At 39.9% G+C, this 23,792-nt stretch overlaps 1 protein-coding gene across 1 annotated transcript in view; it reads right to left on the bottom strand.

The window, feature by feature from the left end:
• LOC133577704 (uncharacterized) overlaps positions 1-23,792 on the bottom strand; it is a 46,262-nt gene that overhangs the window by 4,647 nt on the left and 17,823 nt on the right. The window contains exons 7-10 of the mRNA XM_061931683.2: positions 22,091-22,236; positions 8,598-8,799; positions 8,157-8,516; positions 7,933-8,082 (exon numbers count right to left, since the gene is read on the bottom strand). Coding sequence (XP_061787667.1) covers positions 7,933-8,082; positions 8,157-8,516; positions 8,598-8,799; positions 22,091-22,236 — 858 coding nt within the window. The remainder of the gene's footprint in view (positions 1-7,932; positions 8,083-8,156; positions 8,517-8,597; positions 8,800-22,090; positions 22,237-23,792) is intronic.

Genomic DNA, 23,792 nt, shown 5'->3' with positions numbered 1-23,792 from the left:
CGAAGGTCCGTAATATCATCGCTAACGTGCAGTGATTTCTCCAGATTATCTCAACCTTTTGATGATATTACGGACCGTAGATGACGAAATCCCTAAAATCCTTGCAATAGCTCATTGAGAAATGTTGTTCTTAAACTGTTCAACAATTTGCTCACGCATTTGTTGACAAAGTGGTGACCCTCGCCCCATCCTTGTTTGCGACTGACTGAGCATTTCATGGAAGCTGCTTTTATACCCAATCATGGCACCCACCTGTTCCCAATTAGCCTGTTCACCTGTGGGATGTTCCAAATAAGTGTTCGATGAGCATTCCTCAACTTTCTCAGTCTTTTTTGCCACTTGTGCCAGCTCTTTTGAAACATGTTGCAGGCATCAAATTCCAAATGAGCTAATATTTGCAAAAAATAAAGTTTTCCAGTTCGAACGTTAAGTATTTTGTCTTTGCAGTCTATTCAATAGAATATTGGTTGAAAAGGATTTTCAAATCATTGTATTCTGTTTTTATTTACCATTTACACAACGTGCCAACTTCACTGGTTTTGGGGTTTGTACGTATTTTGATCATTTGAAGCATACGGCTTAAACAAATCCTATAGCATCATGTCGCACTATTGCTGAGTGCCAAACAAGAAATACGAACGTAATAAAACAATCACTTACTGCACAATATCTGCTCTCTCTGGGATGCAGACTGATGGGATGTTTATATCTTCCCGTTTAGATGAAGAATTAATCATAATCCTCACGAAGGGTTAAAAGAAGAAAAAAAAGTGCCGTAAATGAGCAACTTTTTCTGTATTATTCGACACAAGTTTGACGTCATTATTGACCAACTTCTCGGTTTAGGTCCACAACCTTCTACTGTCCAGGTGAGAGGCATGATTTATAAACCACCACCTATCATTCATCATTCAATTCACCGGTGTGAGTGGCACCGGGGGCAAAGGGTGAAGGACACAACGGCAGCGATTTTTTTTTTTTTGGATGGTAAGAGGCGGGGAGCGAACCTGCAACCCTCAGGTTTCTGGCACGGTTGCTCTACCCACTACGCCATGCCGCCCCATATATATAAGGGAATTGACAGAGTGTGTACCTTCAGTGCGCAGTGCCTCGTTAAAATCCAGCCGCTGTTGCTTAGGAGGTGAAGTGTGTCTTTCTTTACTAGCTTCGACGAAGCATGTTGCTTTTGTAGCTGTTTCAGCAGATTTGAATTGCTAGGATAGGATCTTTGATCCAAGTCACAACTTACATTTAACTAAAATGTTCTTTTCTTTGTGGTCGACAAAAGAAAAGTAGTGAGAATATCTCCATGTTAAGAAACTCGGCTTCGGGCTTCGCCATGTCTTGTTAGTAAACAAAGACACGCCCCCTCCCACATTCACCAGCTCAGAGGCGCCACTAACTATAGTTTGTCTGCGTTAGCGCTTATAATAACAATATTGCTAATACTTGGTTAATATTCAGGTCACGGGATGTAAATGGAGTATTGTTGGTGTTTTTTAGAGTGTTTCATGGGCGGAATAGTGTACTCCCAGTAGCTGCATTGTTAGCTACCTCGTACTTGCCGTATTTTACGACTTAGAATGCATTAAAAAAGAAAAATGATACAATGTTTGGCATTATAATTTAAAAAAAGTGCATAAGTGTGTTACACTTGTGTACTTACACTTAGTCTCTTACATGCATAAATAGAATAGAATAGAATGGACTTTATTAGGGACCGCAATGTCCCTTTGGGACAGAGGACCCTATTGTATTTGTAAGGTTTTATTATTATTCCGCCACCTCTTTGAGCTGTAATTTGACCCACTTAACATGCTTCAAAACTCACCATATTTGACACACACATCAGGACTGGCGAAAATTGTCATCTAATAAAAAAAAACTGCGCTCTAGCGCCCCCTAGGAAAAAACACAAACAAAACTGCTTGTAACTTCCGGTAGGAATGTCGTAGAGCAATGAAAAAAAAAACCTCTATGTAGGTCTGACTTTGACCTAGATTTCATACATTGACATCCTTCAGCAAAAATCAACAGGAAGTTGGCAATTTCCCCTTCAAAACAAAAGTTTACTAAAAACAGTCACTTTTGCCGCTTTGAGCTGTAATTTGACCCCCTTAACATGCTTCAAAACTCACCAAACTGGACACACACATCAGGACTGGCAGAAATTGAGATCTAATAAAAAAAAACAAAAAAAACCCCAAAACTCCAAATTGCGCTCTAGCGCCCTCTAGGAAGAAAACACAGACACAACTGCTCCTAGGAAGAAAACTCAGACAAAACTGCCTGTAACTTCCAGTAGGAATGTCTTAGAGACATGAAACAAATACCTCTATGTAGGTCTCACTTAGACCTACATTTCATATATTGACAACCCCCAGCAAAAATCAACAGGAAGTTTGCAATTCCCCCTTCAAAACAAAAGTTTTGTAAAAACCGGTCACCTTTTTTCGAACATTATCTCCTCTGAGCGCGTTTGTCGTGTCGGCTTCAAACTAGCACAGGAGAGAGATTGAACCCTTCTGATTAAAAGTTGACCAAAGAGTTTTAATTACTGCTCCGGTTTGGATTTTATGTGCCGTCAAAGTCGGTCCCGTCCATCGCTGCTTGCAGCTTCAGTTGTCATTATATTTGCCTATAAAGAGATTAAGGACTCCAATTTAAGGTGCGGTAGTCGGAACAAATATGGGATAAAGATAAATTACACAAGAAGTAATAAAGATAAAACTAAGAATTTAAATAAATAGACTACTATCCAATACAAATAGGCAATCCTGTACAATATATAAAATACTGTACAATATACAGAACAAGACAAGAGTACCGGAGTGATAACTGTAAGTTATCATATTTAACTATAAGTGCAGTACACTTGCATCCTTACTTATACTTAGTCTCTTAAGTGCATAAGTGCAGTGCACGTGCATACTTATGCTTAGTCTCCTAAATGTGTAAGTGTGTTATACTTATGCACTTACACTTACTCTTATGAGAGCATAAGTAAGTTACACTAGCTTGATTTAGTCTCTAACATGCGCAAGTGCGGTATACTTGCGCTTAGTCTCTTAAGTGCATCAGTGTGTTACTCCTGCGTACATACACTTAGTCTTTAAAGTGCGTTACACTTGTGTACTTACACTTAGTCTCTTAAGTGTATAACTGTGTTACACTTGCTTGCTTTCTTATACAGTACTTAGTCTCTTCAGTGCATAAGTGTTACTCCTGCGTACTTACACTTAGTTTTTAAGTGAGTTATACTTGTGTACTTTCACTTAGTCTCTTACGTGCGTTACACTTGTGTACTTACACTTAGTCTCCTAAGTGCGTTACACTAGTGTACTTACACTTAGTCTCTTAAGTGAGTTATACTTGTGTACTTACACTTAGTCTCTTAAGTGCGTTACACTTGTGTACTTGCACTTAGTCTCTTGAGTGCGTTACACTTGTGTACTTACACTTAGTCCCTTAAGTGTGTTACACTCGTGTACTTACACGTAGTCTCTTAAGTGGACTTGGGTACCTATTTGTAGTCTCTTACATGCATATGTGCGGTAGACTAGCGCTTAGTCTCTTAAGTGCATAAGTGTGTTACTCCTGCGTACTTTAACTTAGTCTCTTAAGTGCGTTACACTTGTGTACTTACACTTAGTCTATTAAGTGTATAACTGTGTTACACTTGCTTACTTACTTTTAAGTGCATAAGTGTGTTACTCCTGCGTACTTACACTTAGTCTGTTAAGTAGAGGTGGGGGAAATAATAGATTTTTAGATGCATCACAATTAGGACATGGACGATTATAAAATCGATTAGTAAATGTCAATAATCAATAATAGATTTATTTATTGTAAATAAAGTGATTCAGACAGTTTTAAAATTTGGTTGACTGCAGCGAGAGAGTGTACTTACACTCAGTCTCTTAAGTGCGTAAGTGTGTTAACTTGTGTTAACACACTTACGCTACCTAGTCTCTCAAGTGCATAAGTGTGTTACACTTGCTTACTTACTTATACCTAGTCTCTTAAGTGCATAAGTGTGTTACTCCTGCATACTAACACTTAGTCTCTTAAGTGCGTTACACTTGTGTACTTAAACTTAGTCCATTAAGTGCACTTATATATAGTCTCTTACATGCATAAGTGCGGTATTCTTGCATTTTGTCTCTTAAGTGTATAAGTGTGTTACACTTGCTTACTTATACCTAGTCTCTTAAGTGCATCGATGTGTTACACTTAGTCTCTTATGTGCATTACACTTGTGTACTTACATTTAGTTTCTTTAGTGCGTTACATTTGTGTACTTACACTCAGTCTCTTAAGTGCACTTGTGTACTCATATAAAAGGGTAAGTACTTACGTAACACACTTAAGAGACTAAGTGTAAGTACACCAGCGAAACGCACTTAAGAGACTGAGTGTAAGTAAGCGAGTGTACCACACTTATGCATGGAAGAGACTAAAGTGTGTTGCGGTTGTGTACTTACACTTAGTCTTTTGAGTTCAGTACACTGTCACTGTACACTGCACTCGCAACAGGCAAAATGGGGAGTGTGCAATGATGTACCCTCAATCGTCGCCATCTTGGCTACGTAACGAAAGGGGAGGGGCTACATTGGAATAATGACAGCAGGTTATTGCTAAATATCGGGATTATTTTGGGTAAGTGTGTGACTTGAGTAATGGCCGACAGTACAACACACTCAGTAACTAACAGTGTTGGGACTAACGCGATACTGTAACGCCGTTAATTTCGGCGGTAAATAGTAATCTAACGCGTTATTTTTTATATTCAGTAACTCAGTTACTGTTACTACATGATGCGTTACTGCGTTATTTTACGTTATGTTTTATGTAGTATCGGCTAGAAACTGAGAAGATCTGAGTGTGTTTTATTGGAGCGCTGCGGAAGAGGCGACAAGGAAGAGGCGCGGTGTGTGTGTGTGTGTGTGTGTGGGAGGGGGCGTGTCTTTGTTTACTAACAAGACATGGCGAAGCCCGAAGCCGAGTTTCTTAACATGGAGATATTCTCACTACTTTTCTTTTGTCGACCACAAAGAAAAGAACATTTTAGTTAAATGTAAGTTGTGTCTTGGATCAAAGATCCTATCCTAGCAATTCAAATCTGCTGAAACAGCTACAAAAGCAACATGCTTCGTCGAAGCTAGTAAAGAAAGACACACTTCACCTCCTAAGCAACAGCGGCTGGATTTTAACGAGGCACTGCGCACTGAAGGTACACACTCTGTCAATTCCCTTATATATATGGGGCGGCATGGCGTAGTGGGTAGAGCAACCGTGCCAGAAACCTGAGGGTTGCAGGTTCGCTCCCCGCCTCTTACCATCCAAAAAAAAATAAATCGCTGCCGTTGTATCCTTCACCCTTTGCCCCCGGTGCCACTCACACCGGTGAATTGAATGATGAATGATAGGTGGTGGTCGGAGGGGCCGTTGGCGCAAATTGCAGCCACGTTTCCGTCAGTCTACCCCAGGGCAGCTGTGTCTATGAAAGTAACTTACCACCACCAGGTGTGAATGAATGATGGGTTCTACATGTAAAGCGACTTTGGGTACTTAGAAAAGCGCTATATAAATCCCAGGTATTATTATTATTATTATGTACTGTTGCTCTTTCATTCTAGACTTCTAAATGTATAGACTATAAAGTTCACAAACCCAAAGAGGGATGCTAGTGGGCCAGGCCAATCTTTCCTTATCTCTAAACTAAAACTGGGGAAATGTGTAGAGTGTTCTGGGCTTCAGACATGATTTTATTTCAGAATTCCTTGAGAGAGAAAAAACGCCTGGTTAGGCTTTGTGTATGTAGTCTGTGCCTTCCTTGGTTTACAGCTATGTTGTTATTATGCTGTTTGTTACTTATGTATGTTATGTTGCAGCTATTTAAAATAGTTTTGTCAATTTGTTCTGGCCTGAAACAAATTGGCCCTTTGAAACATATCTTTGTCTTTGTGTGTTGTATGTAGACCACATTGCTTAGCAGAGTTCAGTGATGCAAATGCATGTCAAGATGATCAACATATTGTATTATTTTCCAGTGCAATAATAGTACTGAAATGAAGGCTAAAAGGGCATTAAAGGGGGACTTAAAAAAAAATAAAAAAATAAATATATATATATATATACAAACCCCGTTTCCATATGAGTTGGGAAATTGTGTTGGATGTAGATATAAACGGAATACAATGATTTGCAAATCATTTTCAACCCATATTCAGTTGAATATGCTACAAAGACAAGATATTTGATGCTCAAACTCATAAACTTTATTTATTTTTTTTTGCAAATAATAATTAACTTAGAATTTCATGGCTGCAACCCGTGCCAAAGTAGTTGGGAAAGGGCATATTCACCACTGTGTTACATGGCCTTTCCTTTTAACAACACTCTGTAAACGTTTGGGAACTGAGAAGACACATTTTTTTAAGCTTCTCAGGTGGAATTCTTTCCCATTCTTGCTTGATGTACAGCTTAAGTTGTTCAACAGTCCGGGGTCTCCGTTGTGGTATTTTAGGCTTCATAATGCGCCACACATTTTCAATGGGAGACAGGTCTGGACTACAGGCAGGCCAGTCTAGTACCCGCACTCTTTTACTATGAAGCCACGTTGATGTAACACGTGGCTTGGTATTGTTTTGCTGAAATAAGCAGGGGCGTCCATGGTAACGTTGCTTGGATGGCAACATATGTTGCTCCAAAACCTGTATGTACCTTTTAGCATTAATGGTGCCTTCACAGATGTGTAAGTTACCCATGTCTTGGGCACTAATACACCCCCATATCATCACAGATGCTGGCTTTTCAACTTTGCACCTATAACAATCCGGATGGTTCTTTTCTTCTTTGGTCCGGAGGACACGACGTCCACTGTTTCCAAAAACAATTTGAAATGTGGACTCGTCAGACCACAGAACACTTTTCCACTTTGTATCAGTCCATCTTAGATGAGCTCAGGCCCAGCGAAGCCGGCGGTGTTTCTGGGTGTTGTTGATAAACGGTTTTCGCCTTGCATAGGAGGGTTTTAACTTGCACTTACAGATGTAGCGACCAACTGTAGTTACTGACAGTGGGTTTTTGAAGTGTTCCTGAGCCCATGTGGTGATATCCTTTACACACTGATGTCGCTTGTTGATGCAGCACAGCCTGAAGGATCGAAGGTCACGGGCTTAGCTGCTTATGTACAGTGAATTCTCCAGATTCTTTGAACCCTTTGATGATATTATGGACCGTAGATGGTGAAATCCCTAAATTCCTTGCAATAGCTGGTTGAGAAAGGTTTTTCTTAAACTGTTCAACAATTTGCTCACGCATTTGTTGACAAAGTGGTGACCCTCGCCCCATCCTAGTTTGTGAATGACTGAGCATTTCATGGAATCTACTTTTATACCCAATCATGGCACCCACCTGTTCCCACTTAGCCTGCACACCTGTGGGATGTTCCAAATAAGTGTTTGATGAGCATTCCTCAACTTTATCAGTATTTATTGCCACCTTTCCCAACTTCTTTGTCACGTGTTGCTGGCATCAAATTCTAAAGTTAATGATTATTTGCAAAAAAAAAAAAAGAAAGTTTATCAGTTTGAACATCAAATATGTTGTCTTTGTAGCATATTCAACTGAATATGGGTTGAAAATGATTTGCAAATCATTGTATTCCGTTTATATTTACATTGAACACAATTTCCCAACTCATATGGAAACGGGGTTTGTATATATATATATATATATATAAGTAACTAAATAGTTACTTTTCACAGTAACGCATTACTTTTTGGTGTAAGTAACTGAGTTAGTAACTGAGTTACTTTTGAAATAAAGTAACTAGTAACTGTAACTAGTTACTGGTTTTCAGTAACCAACCCAACACTGGTAACTAAGTACACAGTGTAGGCAGTATACTTCAGTTTGAGGTCTTACTTGTCTCCTGCTGCTGGTCCTCCATGTAGTGAACAACGTAGCCCAGCAGGAAGCCTCTGAGCTCCTCCTGCGGGATGGACGACCACCGCAGCTCCATGGCGTCGTGCGTCACGTTGGCCACGCTGACGTTGGCGGGCGCACTCAGCGGAGCTTGAAAGCGTCAGCAAAGTGCTCTTAGTCACCTTTTAGTCTTTGACACCTCTGAGGAGCAAAATGAGACTCACGTCCTTCCAGGAAGTAGAACTGAGCGCCGGCGTAGGTGACCTCGCTGTTGTTGACGCGCTTCAGGTTGCACGGCGCCTGCTGGGGTCGCACGTGCAGCCAGACGTCGTATCTTCTGTACGCCTCCAGGCGCTCTGAGGCACACGCGATGCTCATCAAACCGCGACATGAAGTCAAACCTGGCCTGAGAGACAAAGTCCAGGAGTTGTTGGGGCCCTTAGAGATGGACCTGTAGGCCGCGGGGCGTCCCTCGGAGCTCCACTCCACGCTGAAGCACTCGTTGGAGCCCACCAGGTCGTCCCTGGAGAAGACGGTGAAAGACGCGTCGCTGTGGACGCTCACGTTCAGCATCCCGTCGCCTCCTGAGCTCGGAAGCGGAGAAAAAGAAATGCAGTGAAGCGTTTCGAAACAACGCTTAAAGTGAGACGTCGCCCGCCACTGACCGGCGACTCTGGGCGGCACCGTTACGCGGGCGGCGGGCGACTCGCTGGCGTTGTTGAAGGCGAAGACGTCCACGTGGAAGGATGAGAAGGAGAGGACCAGCGTGACGTGAGGATGCGAGCGGGTCACCATTTCCCGCGGCAGCTCCCCCGACGCCTTGGCCACGCTCACGTTGTAACTGTCGTGCACTTCAGCATCGGGGAACTGACGGGGTCAAAGATCATTTCAGTCGGAACTCAGTAGAAAGACAAGCAGCTCCTCGTGTTTTATTCAAACATTTGACATCTTTTGAAAAGTATTTATTGGTTATTTTATTTATTATCATTATTGTTGTTGTTAATTTTACTAATAATAATATTTGACAACTTTTTTTTAAAAATATAACGAAACATATTTTTGGGTTAATATTTTTTTATTGATAATACTAAGAACAATATTAATAATATTCTTACTATAACTATTCATAATCTAGTATCATTATTGACATTATTACTATATTAGTATTTATAATTAGTATGTATTACCATTATTACTATCAAGTTCAACAACAATATTATTTATAGTTTTGTTTATAACATTAATAATGTTGTTTATTACTACTATCAACAATATTTTTCTAGTTTTGTTTATATTATTGTTTATTATTTATTACTACTATCAACCATATTCCTAGTTAAATTGTTTATAATACGTTTTTTATTGTGTAATTATATTATAGTTATGATCAACAATAATAATATTTATATTTCTCGTAATATTGTTTATAATATTTAATATAAGTAATACAAATAGTATTTGTATCATTACTAATAATGCATATTATTAGTAGTATTGTTTATTATATTATAGTTCAATCAATCTCAATCAATCTTTATTTATATAGCCCTAAATCACAAGTGTCTCAAAGGGCTGCACAAGCCACAACGACATCCTCGGTACAAAGCCCACATACGGGCAAGGAAAAACTCACCCCAGTGGGACGTCGATGTGAATGACTATGAGAAACCTTGGAGAGGACCGCATATGTGGGTAACCCCCCCCCTCTAGGGTAGACCGAAAGCAATGGATGTCGAGTGGGTCTGACATAATATTGTGAGAGTCCAGTCCATAGTGGATCCAACATAATAGTAAGAGTCCAGTCCATAGTGGGGCCAGCAGGACACCATCCCGAGCGGAGACGGGTCAGCTGCGTAGAGATGTTCCCAGCCGATGCACAGGCGAGCGGTCCACCCCGGGTCCCGACTCTGGACAGCCAGCACTTCATCCATGGCCACCGGACCTGTGCCCCCCCCCCTCAAGGAAAAGGGGAGCAGAGGAGAAAAGAAAAGAAACGGCAGATCAACTGGTCTAACAGGGGGGCTATTTAAAGGCTAGAGTATACAAATGAGTTTTAACAATAATATTTCTAGAATTACTACTGTTTATTGTTTAAAATATTATTAGTAGTATTATTGTTGTTTATTATATTATAATTATTAATATTATTATTATTAACAATATTAAAACAAATACATGATATTTCTGGTATTTAACTTTTTAAAAATTGTATTACTGTTATGACTAATACAAATAGTATTTGTATTAGACTATAACCTACTCAGTGGCCTGCCCTGAGATTGGTAGGTTGTGAGTTCAAACCCCGGCCGAGTCATACCAGAGACTATAAAAAAAAAAGGGACACAGCTTGGCACTCAGCATCAAGGGTTGGAATTGGGGGTTAAATCACCAAAAATGATTCCCGGGCGTGGCCACCGCTGCTGCTCACTGCTCCCCTCACCTCCCAGGTGGTGAACAAGGAGATGGGTCAAATGCGGAGGACAAATTTCACCACACCTAGTGTGTGTGTGTGACTATCAGTGGTACTTTAACTTGTGTCATTACTGATAATAATTTTGCTATTATAATTATTATTACTTTATTCTTAATAAATATAATATTGATTAATATTGATAATATTGATTTATATCATAATTATTATTATGGATATTATTAGCATTATTATTGTATATAGTTAATGATATTAAATAGTATTATTAATAATACATATTGCTAGTCCCATAGTCCTAGGGCTGTTAACTGACCAGTCCCATAGTCCGAGAGATGATAACTTACCAGTCCTAGGGCTGGGGCTGTTAACTGACCAGTCCCATAGTCCGAGAGATGATAACTTACCAGTCCTAGGGCTGATAACTGACCAGTCCTATAGTCCGAGGGCTGATAACTGACCAATCCCAGGGCTGATAACTGACCAGTCCTAGGGATAATAACTGACCAGTCCTAGGGCTGATAACTGACCAGTCCTAGGGTTGATAACTGACCAGTTGTAGGTATAACTGACCAGTCCTATAGATAACTGACCAGTCCGGGGGATAATATCAGACAGTCCTAGGAACTAAATCTGACCAGTCCTCAGGTCGTAGGGACCAGATCTGACCCTAGGGTCCTAAGGACTAGATCTAACCAGTCTTACGGTCCAAAGGACAAGATCTAAAAAGTACTAGAGACTAGAACTGACAAGTCCTTGTGTCCTAGAGACTAGATCGTGGCTCGCAACTTGAGGGTTACAGGTGCGATTCCCGCTTCGGCCATCCAAGCCAAGACCCTCTACCATCCACACTGGTTTAAATGTAACTTGAAGATGTAGATCAGGGGTCACCAACGCGGTGCCCGCGGGCACCAGGTCAGCCGTAAGGACCAGATGAGTCGCCCGCTGGCCTGTTCTAAAAATAGCTCAAATAGCATCACTTACCAGTGAGCTGCCTCTATTTTTTAAATTGTATTTATTTACTAGCAAGCTGGTCTCGCTTTGCTCGACATTTTTAATTCTAAGAGAAACAAAACTCAAATAGAATTTGAAAATCCAAGAAAATATTTTAAAGACTTGGTCTTCACTTGTTTAAATAAATGCATTTATTTTTTTACTTTGCTTATAACTTTCAGAAAGACAATTTTAGAGAACAAATACAACCTTAAAAATGATTTTAGGATTTTTAAACACAAATACCTTTTTACCTTTTAAATTCCTTCCTCTTCTTTCCTGACAATTTAAATCAATGTTCAAGTAAATTAATTTTTTTTATTGTAAAAAATAATAAATACAATTTAATTTAATTCTTCATTTTAGCTTCTGTTTTTTTCCACGAAGAATATTTGTGAAATATTTCTTCAAACTTATTATGATTAAAATTCAAAAAAGTTATTCTGGCAAATCTAGAAAATCTGTAGAATCAAATTTAAATCTTATTTCAAAGTCTTTTGAATTTCTTTTAAAATTTTTGTTCTGGAAAATCTAGAAGAAATAATGATTTGTCTTTGTTAGAAATATAGCTTGGTCCAATTTGTTATACTGTATATTCTAACAAAGTGCAGATTTGATTTTAACCTATTTAAAACATGTCATCAAAATTCTAAAATGAATCTTAATCAGGAAAAATTACTAATGATGTTCCATAAATTATTTTTTAAATTTTTTCAAAAAGATTTGAATTAGCTAGTTTTTCCTCTTCTTTTTTTCGGTTGAATTTTGAATTTTAAAGAGTCGAAATTGAAGATAAACTATGTTTCAAAATGTTATTTTCATTTTTTTCGTGTTTTCTCCTCTTTTATAAAAATGTTAGTGGCTAGCTAGTTAAAATGGGATATTGGGATTTCACAAGACTGTCTTAGAAGTCATCATTTGAGAATGTTCAATTTGAAAAATGTGCATTTAGAGAAAATATAAAAATAAAGTGTTGCATATTGATATTTATCTGTTTCTATATATATTTATTGTGAGAAATTAAGATGATCAGTGTTTCCACAAAGATAAATATCATTAATTATTAATAATAACATAGAGTTAAAGGTAAATTGAGCAAATTGGCTATTTCTGGCAATTTATTTAAGTGTGTATCAAACTGGTAGCCCTTCGCATTAATCAGTACCCAAGAAGTAGCTCTTGGTTTCAAAAAGGGTGGTGACCCCTGATGTAGATGATGGGTTCCAGGGGTCGGCAACCCGCGGCTCCGGAGCCGCATGCGGCTCTTTGATCACTCTGATGCGGCTCAGCAGCTTACTTGCTGAACCCCCCCAATATTCCCGTGAGACTTCCAGATTTCAGTGCCTCTAGCAGAAAACTCCCGGGATTAATATTCACCAATTTTTACCCTTACAGCTGTAATAAGGGCGTGCCATGATGGTACAAGGTTTGGCGCCCTCTACAATCTGTATCAACAGCATGCCAGCCTATCACTTGTTATACAGTATACATCTTCAACTTGCTCACGTAGGTGACAGCAAAGCATACTTGGTCAACAGCCAGACAGGTTACACTGACGGTGACGACATAAAACAACTTTAACACTCTTACTAATAATGCGCCACACTTTGAACCAAAACCAAACAAGAATGACCAACACATTTCGGGAGAACATCTGCACCTTAACACAACATAAACACAACAGAACAAACACCCAGAATCCCATGCAGCCCTGACTCTTCCGGGCTACATTATACACCCCTGCTACCACCAAACCCCGCCCCCTCCCCAACCCTGCTCCCTCACACATCAACACCCCCCCCTCTGTGCGTCGGTTGAGGTGGGCGGGGGTGTATAATGTATCCCGGAAGAGTTAGGGCTGCATGGGATTCTGGGTATTTGTCCTGTTGTGTTTATGTTGTGTTACGGTGCAGATGTTCTCCCGAAATGTGTTTGTCATTCTTGTTTGGTGTGGGTTCACAGTGTGGCGCATTATTAGTAAAATGTTAAAGTTTTTTTTATACCGCCACCGTCAGTGTAACCTGTGTGGTTGTTGACCAAGTATGCCTTGCTGTCACCTACGTGTGCAAGCGGAATCTCTTTACAACATAAGGCTGATCAGGCCCGTTAGTTGTGGTGGGTGCTATATGCTGTACCATCACGGCACGCATGACGCTGACAAGCGCCATCAATTTAAACCCGCGTGCTGCACCAGCTGTCAAATTCAAAACAAAGGTGTGGGCAGCGTATCTGAGACCCCTGGTTTATGCGTAGCACAAAGCAAAGAAAAACCTTTGCATGCAGTGTTAATTCATTTAAGATTTCAAAACATATTTGCGGCTCCCATTGTTTTCTATAATTTGTGAAACTGGTCAAAATGGCTCTTTGACTGGTAAAGGTTGCCGACCCCTGCACTATGTGAAGCGCTTTGAGTCTCTCGAGAAAAAGCGCTATATAAATATAATTCACTTCACTTCACTATTATTGTTATTATTAATAATGAGTATTATTACTGTTAATAATATTGATGTTCATATCAATCAATCAATCAATCAATCTTTATTTATATAGCCCTAAATCACAAGTGTCTCAAAGGGCTGCACAAGCCACAACGACATCCTCGGTACAAAGCCCACATACGGGCAAGGAAAAACTCACCCCAGTGGGACGTCGATGTGAATGACTATGAGAAACCTTGGAGAGGACCGCATATGTGGGTAACCCCCCCCCTCTAGGGAGACCGAAAGCAATGGATGTCGAGTGGGTCTGACATAATATTGTGAGAGTCCAGTCCATAGTGGATCCAACATAATAGTAAGAGTCCAGTCCATAGTGGGGCCAGCAGGACACCATCCCGAGCGGAGACGGGTCAGCAGCGCAGAGATGTTCCCTGCCGATGCACAGGCGAGCGGTCCACCCCGGGTCCCGACTCTGGACAGCCAGCACTTCATCCATGGCCACCGGACCTGTGCCCCCCACCCCCTCAAGGAAAAGGGGAGCAGAGGAGAAAAGAAAAGAAACGGCAGATCAACTGGTCTAACAGGGGGGCTATTTAAAGGCTAGAGTATACAAATGAGTTTTAAGATGGGACTTAAATGCTTGTACTGAGGTAGCATCTCTAATTGTTACCGGGAGGGCATTCCATAGTACTGGAGCCCGAATAGAAAACGCTCTATAGCCCGCAGACTTTTTTTGGGCTCTGGGAATCACTAATAAGCCGGAGTTCTTTGAACGCAGATTTCTTGCCGGGACATATGGTACAATGCAATCGACAAGATAGGACGGAGCTAGACCGTGTAGTATTTTATACGTAAGTAGTAAAACCTTAAAGTCACTTCTTAAGTGCACAGGAAGCCAGTGCAGGTGAGCCAGTATAGGCGTAATATGATCAAACTTTCTTGTTCTTGTCAAAAGTCTAGCAGCCGCATTTTGTACCAACTGTAATTTTTTAATGCTAGACATAGGGAGACCCGAAAATAATACGTTACAGTAGTCGAGACGAGACGTAACGAACGCATGAATAATGATCTCGGCGTCGCTAGTGGATAAAATAGAACGAATTTTAGCGATATTACGGAGATGAAAGAAGGCCGTTTTAGTAACACTCTTAATGTGTGATTCAAACGAGAGAGTTGGGTGGAAGATAATACCCAGATTCTTTACTGATTCTCCTTGTGTAATTGTTTGGTTGTCAAATGTTAAGGTGGTATTATTAAATAAATGTCGGTGTTTAGCAGGACCGATAATCAGCATTTCTGTTTTCTTGGCGTTGAGTTGCAAGAAGTTAGCGGACATCCATTGTTTAATTTCATTAAGACACGCCTCCAGCTGACTACAATCCGGCGTGTTGGTCAGCTTTAGGGGCATGTAGAGTTGGCTGTCATCAGCATAACAATGAAAGCTAACACCGTATTTGCGTATGATGTCGCCTAGCGGCGGCATGTAAATACTAAAGAGTGCAGGGCCAAGAACCGAACCCTGAGGAACTCTGCACGTTACCTTAACATAGTCCGAGGTCACATTATTATGGGAGACGCATTGCATCCTGTCAGTAAGATAAGAGTTAAACCACGACAAAGCTAAGTCTGACATACCAATACGTGTTTTGATACGCTCTAATAAAATATTATGATCGACGTTATCGAAAGCAGCGCTAAGATCAAGAAGCAGCAACATAGATGACGCATCAGAATCCATCGTTAGCAGTAGATCATTAGTCATTTTTGCGAGGGCTGTCTCCGTAGAGTGATTTGCCCTGAAACCGGATTGAAAAGGTTCACAGAGATTGTTAGACACTAAGTGTTCATTTAGCTGCTGTGCGACAATTTTTTCGAGGATTTTCGAAATAAAGGGAAGGTGGGACACCGGTCGGTAGTTTACCATGAGGTCAGGATCAAGGTTAGGTCTTTTGAGCAGAGGATGAATAACCGCTTTCTTGAATGCTAGGGGAACAGTGCCAGAGGAAAGTGATAAGTTTATAATATTTAGCACTAATAATACAAAAAGCTCCTTGATAAGTTTCCCAGGAAGTGGGTCAAGTAAACATGTTGTTTGTTTTATCCCACTTACACGCTGTAATAGTTCCTCTAATGTTATTTCATCATATGATCATTAATATTACTATTATTGTTGATAGCATTATTGTTATTAGGGCCCGCATGGCCCATTGCATAAGGACTCCCACAGGGAGTCCTTATGCAATGGGACATAAGGACCTATTGTTATTCTAAGGTTTTATTAGGGCCCGCACGGCCCATTGCAAAAGGACTCCCACAGGGAGTCCTTATGCAATGGGACATAAGGACCTATTGTTTTTCGTCCGTTTTATTATTATTATTATTTATTATTCTTCCGCAGCTTTGCGCACTACTTTCACCCCCTTAACATGCTTCAAAACTCACCAAATTTTACACACACATCAGTAATTTATGGCAAAACTTTTTATCAAAAAACCAAACCTCAAAACTCAAGATTGCGCTCTAGCGCCCCCTAGGAAAAAAAAAAACTAGACTGCCTGTAACTCCCACTACGAAGGTCGGAAAAACATGAAACAAAATTCTCTATGTAGGTCTGACTCAGACCTAACTTTCATAATGGTACATTCTTGGGCTAAAATCAACAGGAGGTTGGCAATTCCCCCTTCAAGACTAAAAAGTACTAAAAACAGTCACTTTTGCATCTTTCAGCTGTAATTTGACCCCCTTAACATGCTTCAAAACTCACCGAACTGAACACACACATCAGGACTGGCTAAAACTGTGATCTAATGAAAAAACCTAACCCCAAATCTAAAAATTGTGCTCTACAGCAATTTTTTAATAAAACTGACAAAAAACTGCTCCTCGGAAGAAAAAAAAGACAAAACTGCCTGTAACTCCCACTGGGAAGGTCCCACAGACATGAAACAAAAACCTCTCCGTACATTTCATTAATTGACAACCCCCAGCAAAAATCAACAGGATGTTTGCTATTCCCCCTTCAAAACTATTTTTTTGTTAAAACCGGTCACCTTCCTTCAAAAACTATCTCCTCTGAGCGCGTTTGTCCTTTCGCCTTCAAAATAACACAGGAGTGAGATTAAACCCTTGTGCATAGAATAACAGAACCGTTTTGTGATACCTGCTCCGGTTTTGATTTTATGACCCTTCAAAGACCCGCTGCACTGATGCTCCTGCGGTGCTGTTTTTTTAAGATGGCTGCTCAAAAGCAGGAAGCACCAACGTGCCCACACAATGCAGACAAGGTAGGTACACTAGACAAAAGTCTTGGGACACTTCAGACTAAAAGTAGACAAAAGTCTTGGGACACTTAGGACTAGCACCTGCCAAATACGCGGGCCCGACCAACGCTGCTTGCAGCTTTAATTATTCTTTCTTTCTTCTTCCGCCGCCTCTTTGAGCACTAATTTGACCCACTTAACATGCTTCAAAACTCACCATATTTGACCCACACATCAGGACCTGCGAAAATTGCCTTTTAATAAAAAAACCTAACCCCAAAACCCAAAATTGCGCTCTAGCGCCCCCTAGGAAGAAGAAAAAACTACGCTGCCTGTAACTCCCACTAGGAAGGTCGGAGAAACATGAAACAAAAACCTTTATGTAGGTGTGACTTAGATCTACATTTCACAATTGTATATCCTCGGGCTAAAATCAACAGGAAGTTGGCAATTCCCCCTTCAAGACAAAAAAGTACTAAAAACAGTCACTTTTGCCTCTTTCAGCTGCAATTTGACCCCCTTAACATGCTTCAAAACTCACCAAACTGAACGCACACATCAGGACTGGCAAAAACTGTGATCTAATAAAAAAACCTAACCCCAAATTCAAAAATTGCGCTCTAGAGCAATTTTTGAATAAAACGGAGAAAAAACTGCTCCTCGGAAGAAAAAAATACAAAACTGCCTGTAACTCCCACTGGGAAGGTCGGAAAGACATGAAACGAAAACCTCTATGTAGGTCTCACTTGGACCTACATTTCATAAATTGACAACCCCCAGCAAAAATCAACAGGAAGTTTGCTATTCCCCCTTCAAAACAACATTTTTGTAAAAACCGGTCACCTTTCTTCAAAATCTATCTCCTCTGAGCGCGTTTGTCGTTTCGCCTTCAAACTAACACAGGTGAGAGATAAAACCCTTGTGATTAAAAGTATAGATGGGATTTTTAATACCTGCTCCGGTTTTGATTTTATGACCCTTCAAAGACCCGCTGCGCTGATGCTGCTGCGGTGCTGTTTTTTTAAGATGGCTGCTCAAAAGCAGGAATAACCAACATGCCCACACAATGCAGACAAGGTAGGTACACTAGACAAAACTCTTGGGACACTTCAGACTAAAAGTACACAAAAGTATTGGGACACTTAGGACTAGCACCTGCCAAATACGCGGGCCCGACCAACGCTGCTTGCAGCTTTAATTATTAATGATATTGTCGACTTATGTATATATTATTATTCATGTCATTACTATTAATAAAAAGCTTATGCAAAGAAAAAGATGGATTTAAGTGACAAAAATGTACAAAGTATATGCAAATACAGTCTATAAGAGGAAAAATACCGTCCACGCCAGCGAGAGCGTCCTCTGTCCCGGTCTGTCAGACATCTTTTGGTCCACACGTACAATGACGGGCGGACGGGTCAGTTCTGAAGGCCCAAGAGACTTTGAGTGGCGTTTATACGACAAGGACGCGAAAGAAAGACAGGAAAGTGGACCTGCTGGCAGCGCGTAGACGTCGCTCCACGGACACTGAGAGCACCTGTCGCTTTTCTCACATCGCACCTGAACCTGGTACGCCTCCGACGCGTTCACGGGAGCCATCTGACACACGGCGGCACTCCCACGGCACACCTGAAACACACGTGCGTTGATTTCCTGAAGACGCATGCGATGAAGATAAGTGCGAGGAAGAGGAAGCTGATTTACCGCAGCACACACAAAAAACTATGTTTAGAAAACCCGTTGAGGCCTCAGGAGAAAACTGAATTATGTCAGCTAAGTACTTGTTTTGGAAGTAGGATTAGTTTAAAAAAGTATTCACATAAAATCATTTAAAGTCATTCCCTATACCAGGGGTCGGCAACCCAAAATGTTGAGAGAGCCATATTGGACCAAAAATACAAAAACACATTTGTCTGGAGCCGCAAAAAATTAAAAGCCATATTACATACAGATAGTGTGTCATGAGATATACATTGAATTAAGAGGACTTAAAGGAAACTAAATGACCTCAAATGTAGCTACAAATGTACATAACCCATTACCTCCCTGCTTGACACTCCGCATCAAGGGTTGGAATTGGGGGTTAAATCACCAAAAATGATTCCCGGGCGTGGCCACCGCTGCTGCTCACTGCTCCCCTCACCTCCCAGGGGGTGATCAAGGGTGATGGGTCAAATGCAGAGAATAATTTCGCCACACCTCGTGTGTGTGTGTGACAATCATTGGTACTTTAACTTTAACTTTAACTTTTAAATAGCATGTTAGCATCGATTAGCTTGCAGTCATGCAGTGACCAAATATGTCTGATTAGCACTCCACACAAGTCAATAACATCGACAAAACTCACCTTTGTGCATTCATGCCCAAACTTAAAAGTTTGGTGGACAAAATGAGACAGAAAAAGGATAAAACACGTCCTGGGAAGTCGGAGAAAGTTATGTATGTAAACCAGGGGTGCTCACACTTTTTCTGCAGGCGAGCTACTTTTCAATTGATCAAGTCGTGGGGATCTACCTCATTCATATATATCATTTATATTTACTTATACTTATTAATATTTGTTTTTGTTAACAAGTTAAAGGTGTTTAATGATAATGCAAGCATGTTTAACACATATAGTTAATATTGTTAATACATTAAAGGTGTTTAATGATAATGCAAGCATGTTTAACACATATAGTTAATATTGTTAACAAGTTAAAGGTGGTTAAAAATAATACAAGCATGTTTAACACAAATAGTTAATATTGTTAACAACTTAAAGGTGGTTAAAGATATAACAAGCATGTTTAACACATATAGTTAATATTGTTAACAACTTAAAGGTGGTTAAAGATAATACAAGCATGTTTAACACATATAGTTAATATTGTTAATACATTAAAGGTGTTTAAAGATAATGCAAGCATGTTTAACACATATAGTTAATATTGTTAATACATTAAAGGTGTTTAAAGATAATGCAAGCATGTTTAACACATATAGTTAATATTGTTAACAAGTTAAAGGTGGTTAAAAATAATACAAGCATGTTTAACACATATAGTTAATATTGTTAATACATTAAAGGTGTTTAAAGATAATGCAAGCATGTTTAACACATATAGTTAATATTGTTAACAAGTTAAAGGTGGTTAAAAATAATACAAGCATGTTTAATCAAATCAAATCAACTTTATTTATAACACAAATAGTTAATATTGTTAACAACTTAAAGGTGGTTAAAGATAATACAAGCATGTTTAACACATATAGTTAATATTGTTAATACATTAAAGGTGTTTAAAGATAATGCAAGCATGTTTAACACATATAGTTAATATTGTTAACAAGTTAAAGGTGGTTAAAAATAATACAAGCATGTTTAACACAAATAGTTAATATTGTTAACTTAAAGGTGGTTAAAGATATAACAAGCATGTTTAACACATATAGTTAATATTGTTAACAACTTAAAGGTGGTTAAAGATAATACAAGCATGTTTAACACATATAGTTAATATTGTTAATACATTAAAGGTGTTTAAAGATAATGCAAGCATGTTTAACACATATAGTTAATATTGTTAACAACTTAAAGGTGGTTAAAGATAATACAAGCATGTTTAACACATATTGTTAATACATTAAAGGTGTTTAAAGATAATGCAAGCATGTTTAACACATATAGTTAATATTGTTAACAAGTTAAAGGTGGTTAAAAATAATACAAGCATGTTTAACACAAATAGTTAATATTGTTAACAACTTAAAGGTGGTTAAAGATATAACAAGCATGTTTAACACATATAGTTAATATTGTTAACAACTTAAAGGTGGTTAAAGATAATACAAGCATGTTTAACACATATAGTTAATATTGTTAATACATTAAAGGTGTTTAAAGATAATGCAAGCATGTTTAACACATATAGTTAATATTGTTAACAACTTAAAGGTGGTTAAAGATAATACAAGCATGTTTAACACATATAGTTAATATTGTTAACAACTTAAAGGTGGTTAAAGATAATACAAGCATGTTTAACACATATAGTAGTTAATATTGTTAACAACTTAAAGGTGGTTAAAGATAATACAAGCATGTTTAACACATATAGATTCCTTTCTTTCATGAAGACAAGAATATAAGTTGGTGTATTACCTGATTGTGATGACTTGCATTGATTGGAATCAGACAGTGGTGATGATAATGTCCGCATTTTCGAATGGAGGAGAAAAAAAGTCCTCCTTTCTGTCCAATACCACATGAAAGTGGTTGGTTTTTGGCATCTTATTTGTCCAGCTTCCGTACTCCTTTGTATACACTTAACAAGAAATACATTGTCGGCAAACTCCGTAGCTTGCTAGCTTGTGCACGCCAGCTTTCTGAGACTCTTATTTTGGTAGCGCAGGCAGGATGAAGCATAGCTTTTATTGTGCAACTGTGCAGTCGGTCTTTGGAGTTTTGACGACAGGTACGGCGCCAGAGTCTGTTGAAATAAAGTGTTTCTCGCCTTCCAGTCGGTAATTTTAATGAGCTGGCAGCAGCCAGCGTCATCTCAGAAGACCCTCGGGTGCCGTGAATGTCAATCAAGTGACGAAAGTGACGTCATAGTGAAGATTTATGATCGCTCATTTTTAGGACTATTTTTTTAATGCCTGGCTGGTGATCGACTGACACACCCTCCGAGATCGACCGGTAGATCGCGATTGACGTAATGAGCACCCCTGATGTAAACAAACTAAGGTGAGTTCAAGGACCGCCAAAATTAGTAGGACAAAACGGCGCTCGCCAAATACTAGAATCAGTGAGGCATGTTTAATATAAACAGTGTGATGTATAACAATTAGGGAGGTTTGTGTCATGTTTGTCCTCCTACAGAAAACATACTAAAACAAAAAATATTTTCCCCCTCCTCTCATCTTTTTCCATTTTTCATACATTTTTGAAAAAGCTCCAGAGAGCCACTACGGCGGCGCTAAAGAGCCGCATGCGGCTCTAGAGCCGCAGGTTGCCGACCCCCGCCCTATACTAATTAGCTTTTGCTAGCGACCTGCTCCTGCGTTCGGCCGCCGGCTGTTTTGTGTTGCACGTAGAACGACCGCACGTTCTTGGCGTCCTCCTCCGGCCAGTCCACCCGCACCTCCACGCTCTCCGAGTGGCGCTTGAATGTCACTTGATGCGGCGGCCCGCAGTGCACTGCAAGGTGGAAGGAAAGGGGGCGTCTGTGTTAGCGAGCTTTTTGATTGATTGATTGAAACTTTTATTAGTAGATTGCACAGTACCAATACATATTCCCATACTTGCCAACCTTGAGACCTCCAAATTCGGGAGAGGGGGTGGGGGGGTGTATATTGTAGAGTCCCGGAAGAGTTAGTGCTGCAAGGGGTTCTGGGTATTTGTTCTGTTGTGTTTATGCTGTGTTACGGTGCGGATGTTCTCCCGGAATGTGTTTGTCATTCTTGTTTGGTGTGGGTTCACAGTGTGGCGCATATTTGTAACAGTGTTAAAGTTGTTTATACAGCCAACCTCAGTGTGACCTGCATGGCTTTTGATCAAGTACGCCTTGCATTCACTTGTGTGTGTGTAAAAGCCGTATATATTATGTGACTGGGCCGGCACGCTGTCTGTATGGAGGAAAAGCGGACGTGACGATAGGTTGTAGAGGACGCTAAAGGCAGTGCCCCAATATTGTCGTTCGGGGAGAAATTCGGGAGAATGGTTGCCCCGAGAGATTTTTCAGGAGGGGCACTGAAATTCGGGAGTCTCCCGGGAAAATCGGGAGGTTTGTCCAGTATGCATATTCCGTACAATTGACCACTAAATGGCAACACCCGAATAAGTTTTTCAACTTGTTTAAGTCGGGGTCCACGTTAATCAATTCATGGTATAAATATATACTATCAGCATAATACAGTCATCACACAAGTTAATCATCAGAGTATATACATTGAATTATTTACATTATTTACAATCCGGGGGGGGTGGGATGTGGAGGGGGTTAGGTTTGGTTGACTTCAGTCATCAACAATTACAGGTAAAAGCCAGTAAATTAGAATATTTTGAAAAACTTGATTTATTTCAGTAATTGCATTCAAAAGGTGTAACTTGTACATTATATTTATTCATTGCACACAGACTGATGCATTCAAATGTTTATTTCATTTAATTTTGATGATTTGAAGTGGCAACAAATGAAAATCCAAAATTCCGTGTGTCACAAAATTAGAATATTGTGTAAGGCTAATACAAAAAAGGGATTTTTAGAAATGTTGGCCAACTGAAAAGTATGAAAATGAAAAATATGAGCATGTACAATACTCAATACTTAGTTGGAGCTCCTTTTGCCTCAATTACTGCGTTAATGCGGCGTGGCATGGAGTCGATGAGTTTCTGGCACTGCTCAGGTGTTATGAGAGCCCAGGTTGCTCTGATAGTGGCCTTCAACTCTTCTGCGTTTTTGGGTCTGGCATTCTGCATCTTCCTTTTCACAATACCCCACAGATTTTCTATGGGGCTAAGGTCAGGGGAGTTGGCGGGCCAATTTAGAACAGAAATACCATGTTCCGTAAACCAGGCACGGGTAGATTTTGCGCTGTGTGCAGGCGCCAAGTCCTGTTGGAACTTGAAATCTCCATTTCCATAGAGCAGGTCAGCAGCAGGAAGCATGAAGTGCTCTAAAACTTGCTGGTAGACGGCTGCGTTGACCCTGGATCTCAGGAAACAGAGTGGACCGACACCAGCAGATGACATGG

This window comes from Nerophis lumbriciformis, linkage group LG39 (assembly GCF_033978685.3).
Source record: "Nerophis lumbriciformis linkage group LG39, RoL_Nlum_v2.1, whole genome shotgun sequence".
Taxonomy (NCBI): domain Eukaryota; kingdom Metazoa; phylum Chordata; class Actinopteri; order Syngnathiformes; family Syngnathidae; genus Nerophis; species Nerophis lumbriciformis.
Note: the sequence above shows the minus strand (reverse complement) of the source record. Positions and strands in the feature narration are given on the sequence as shown.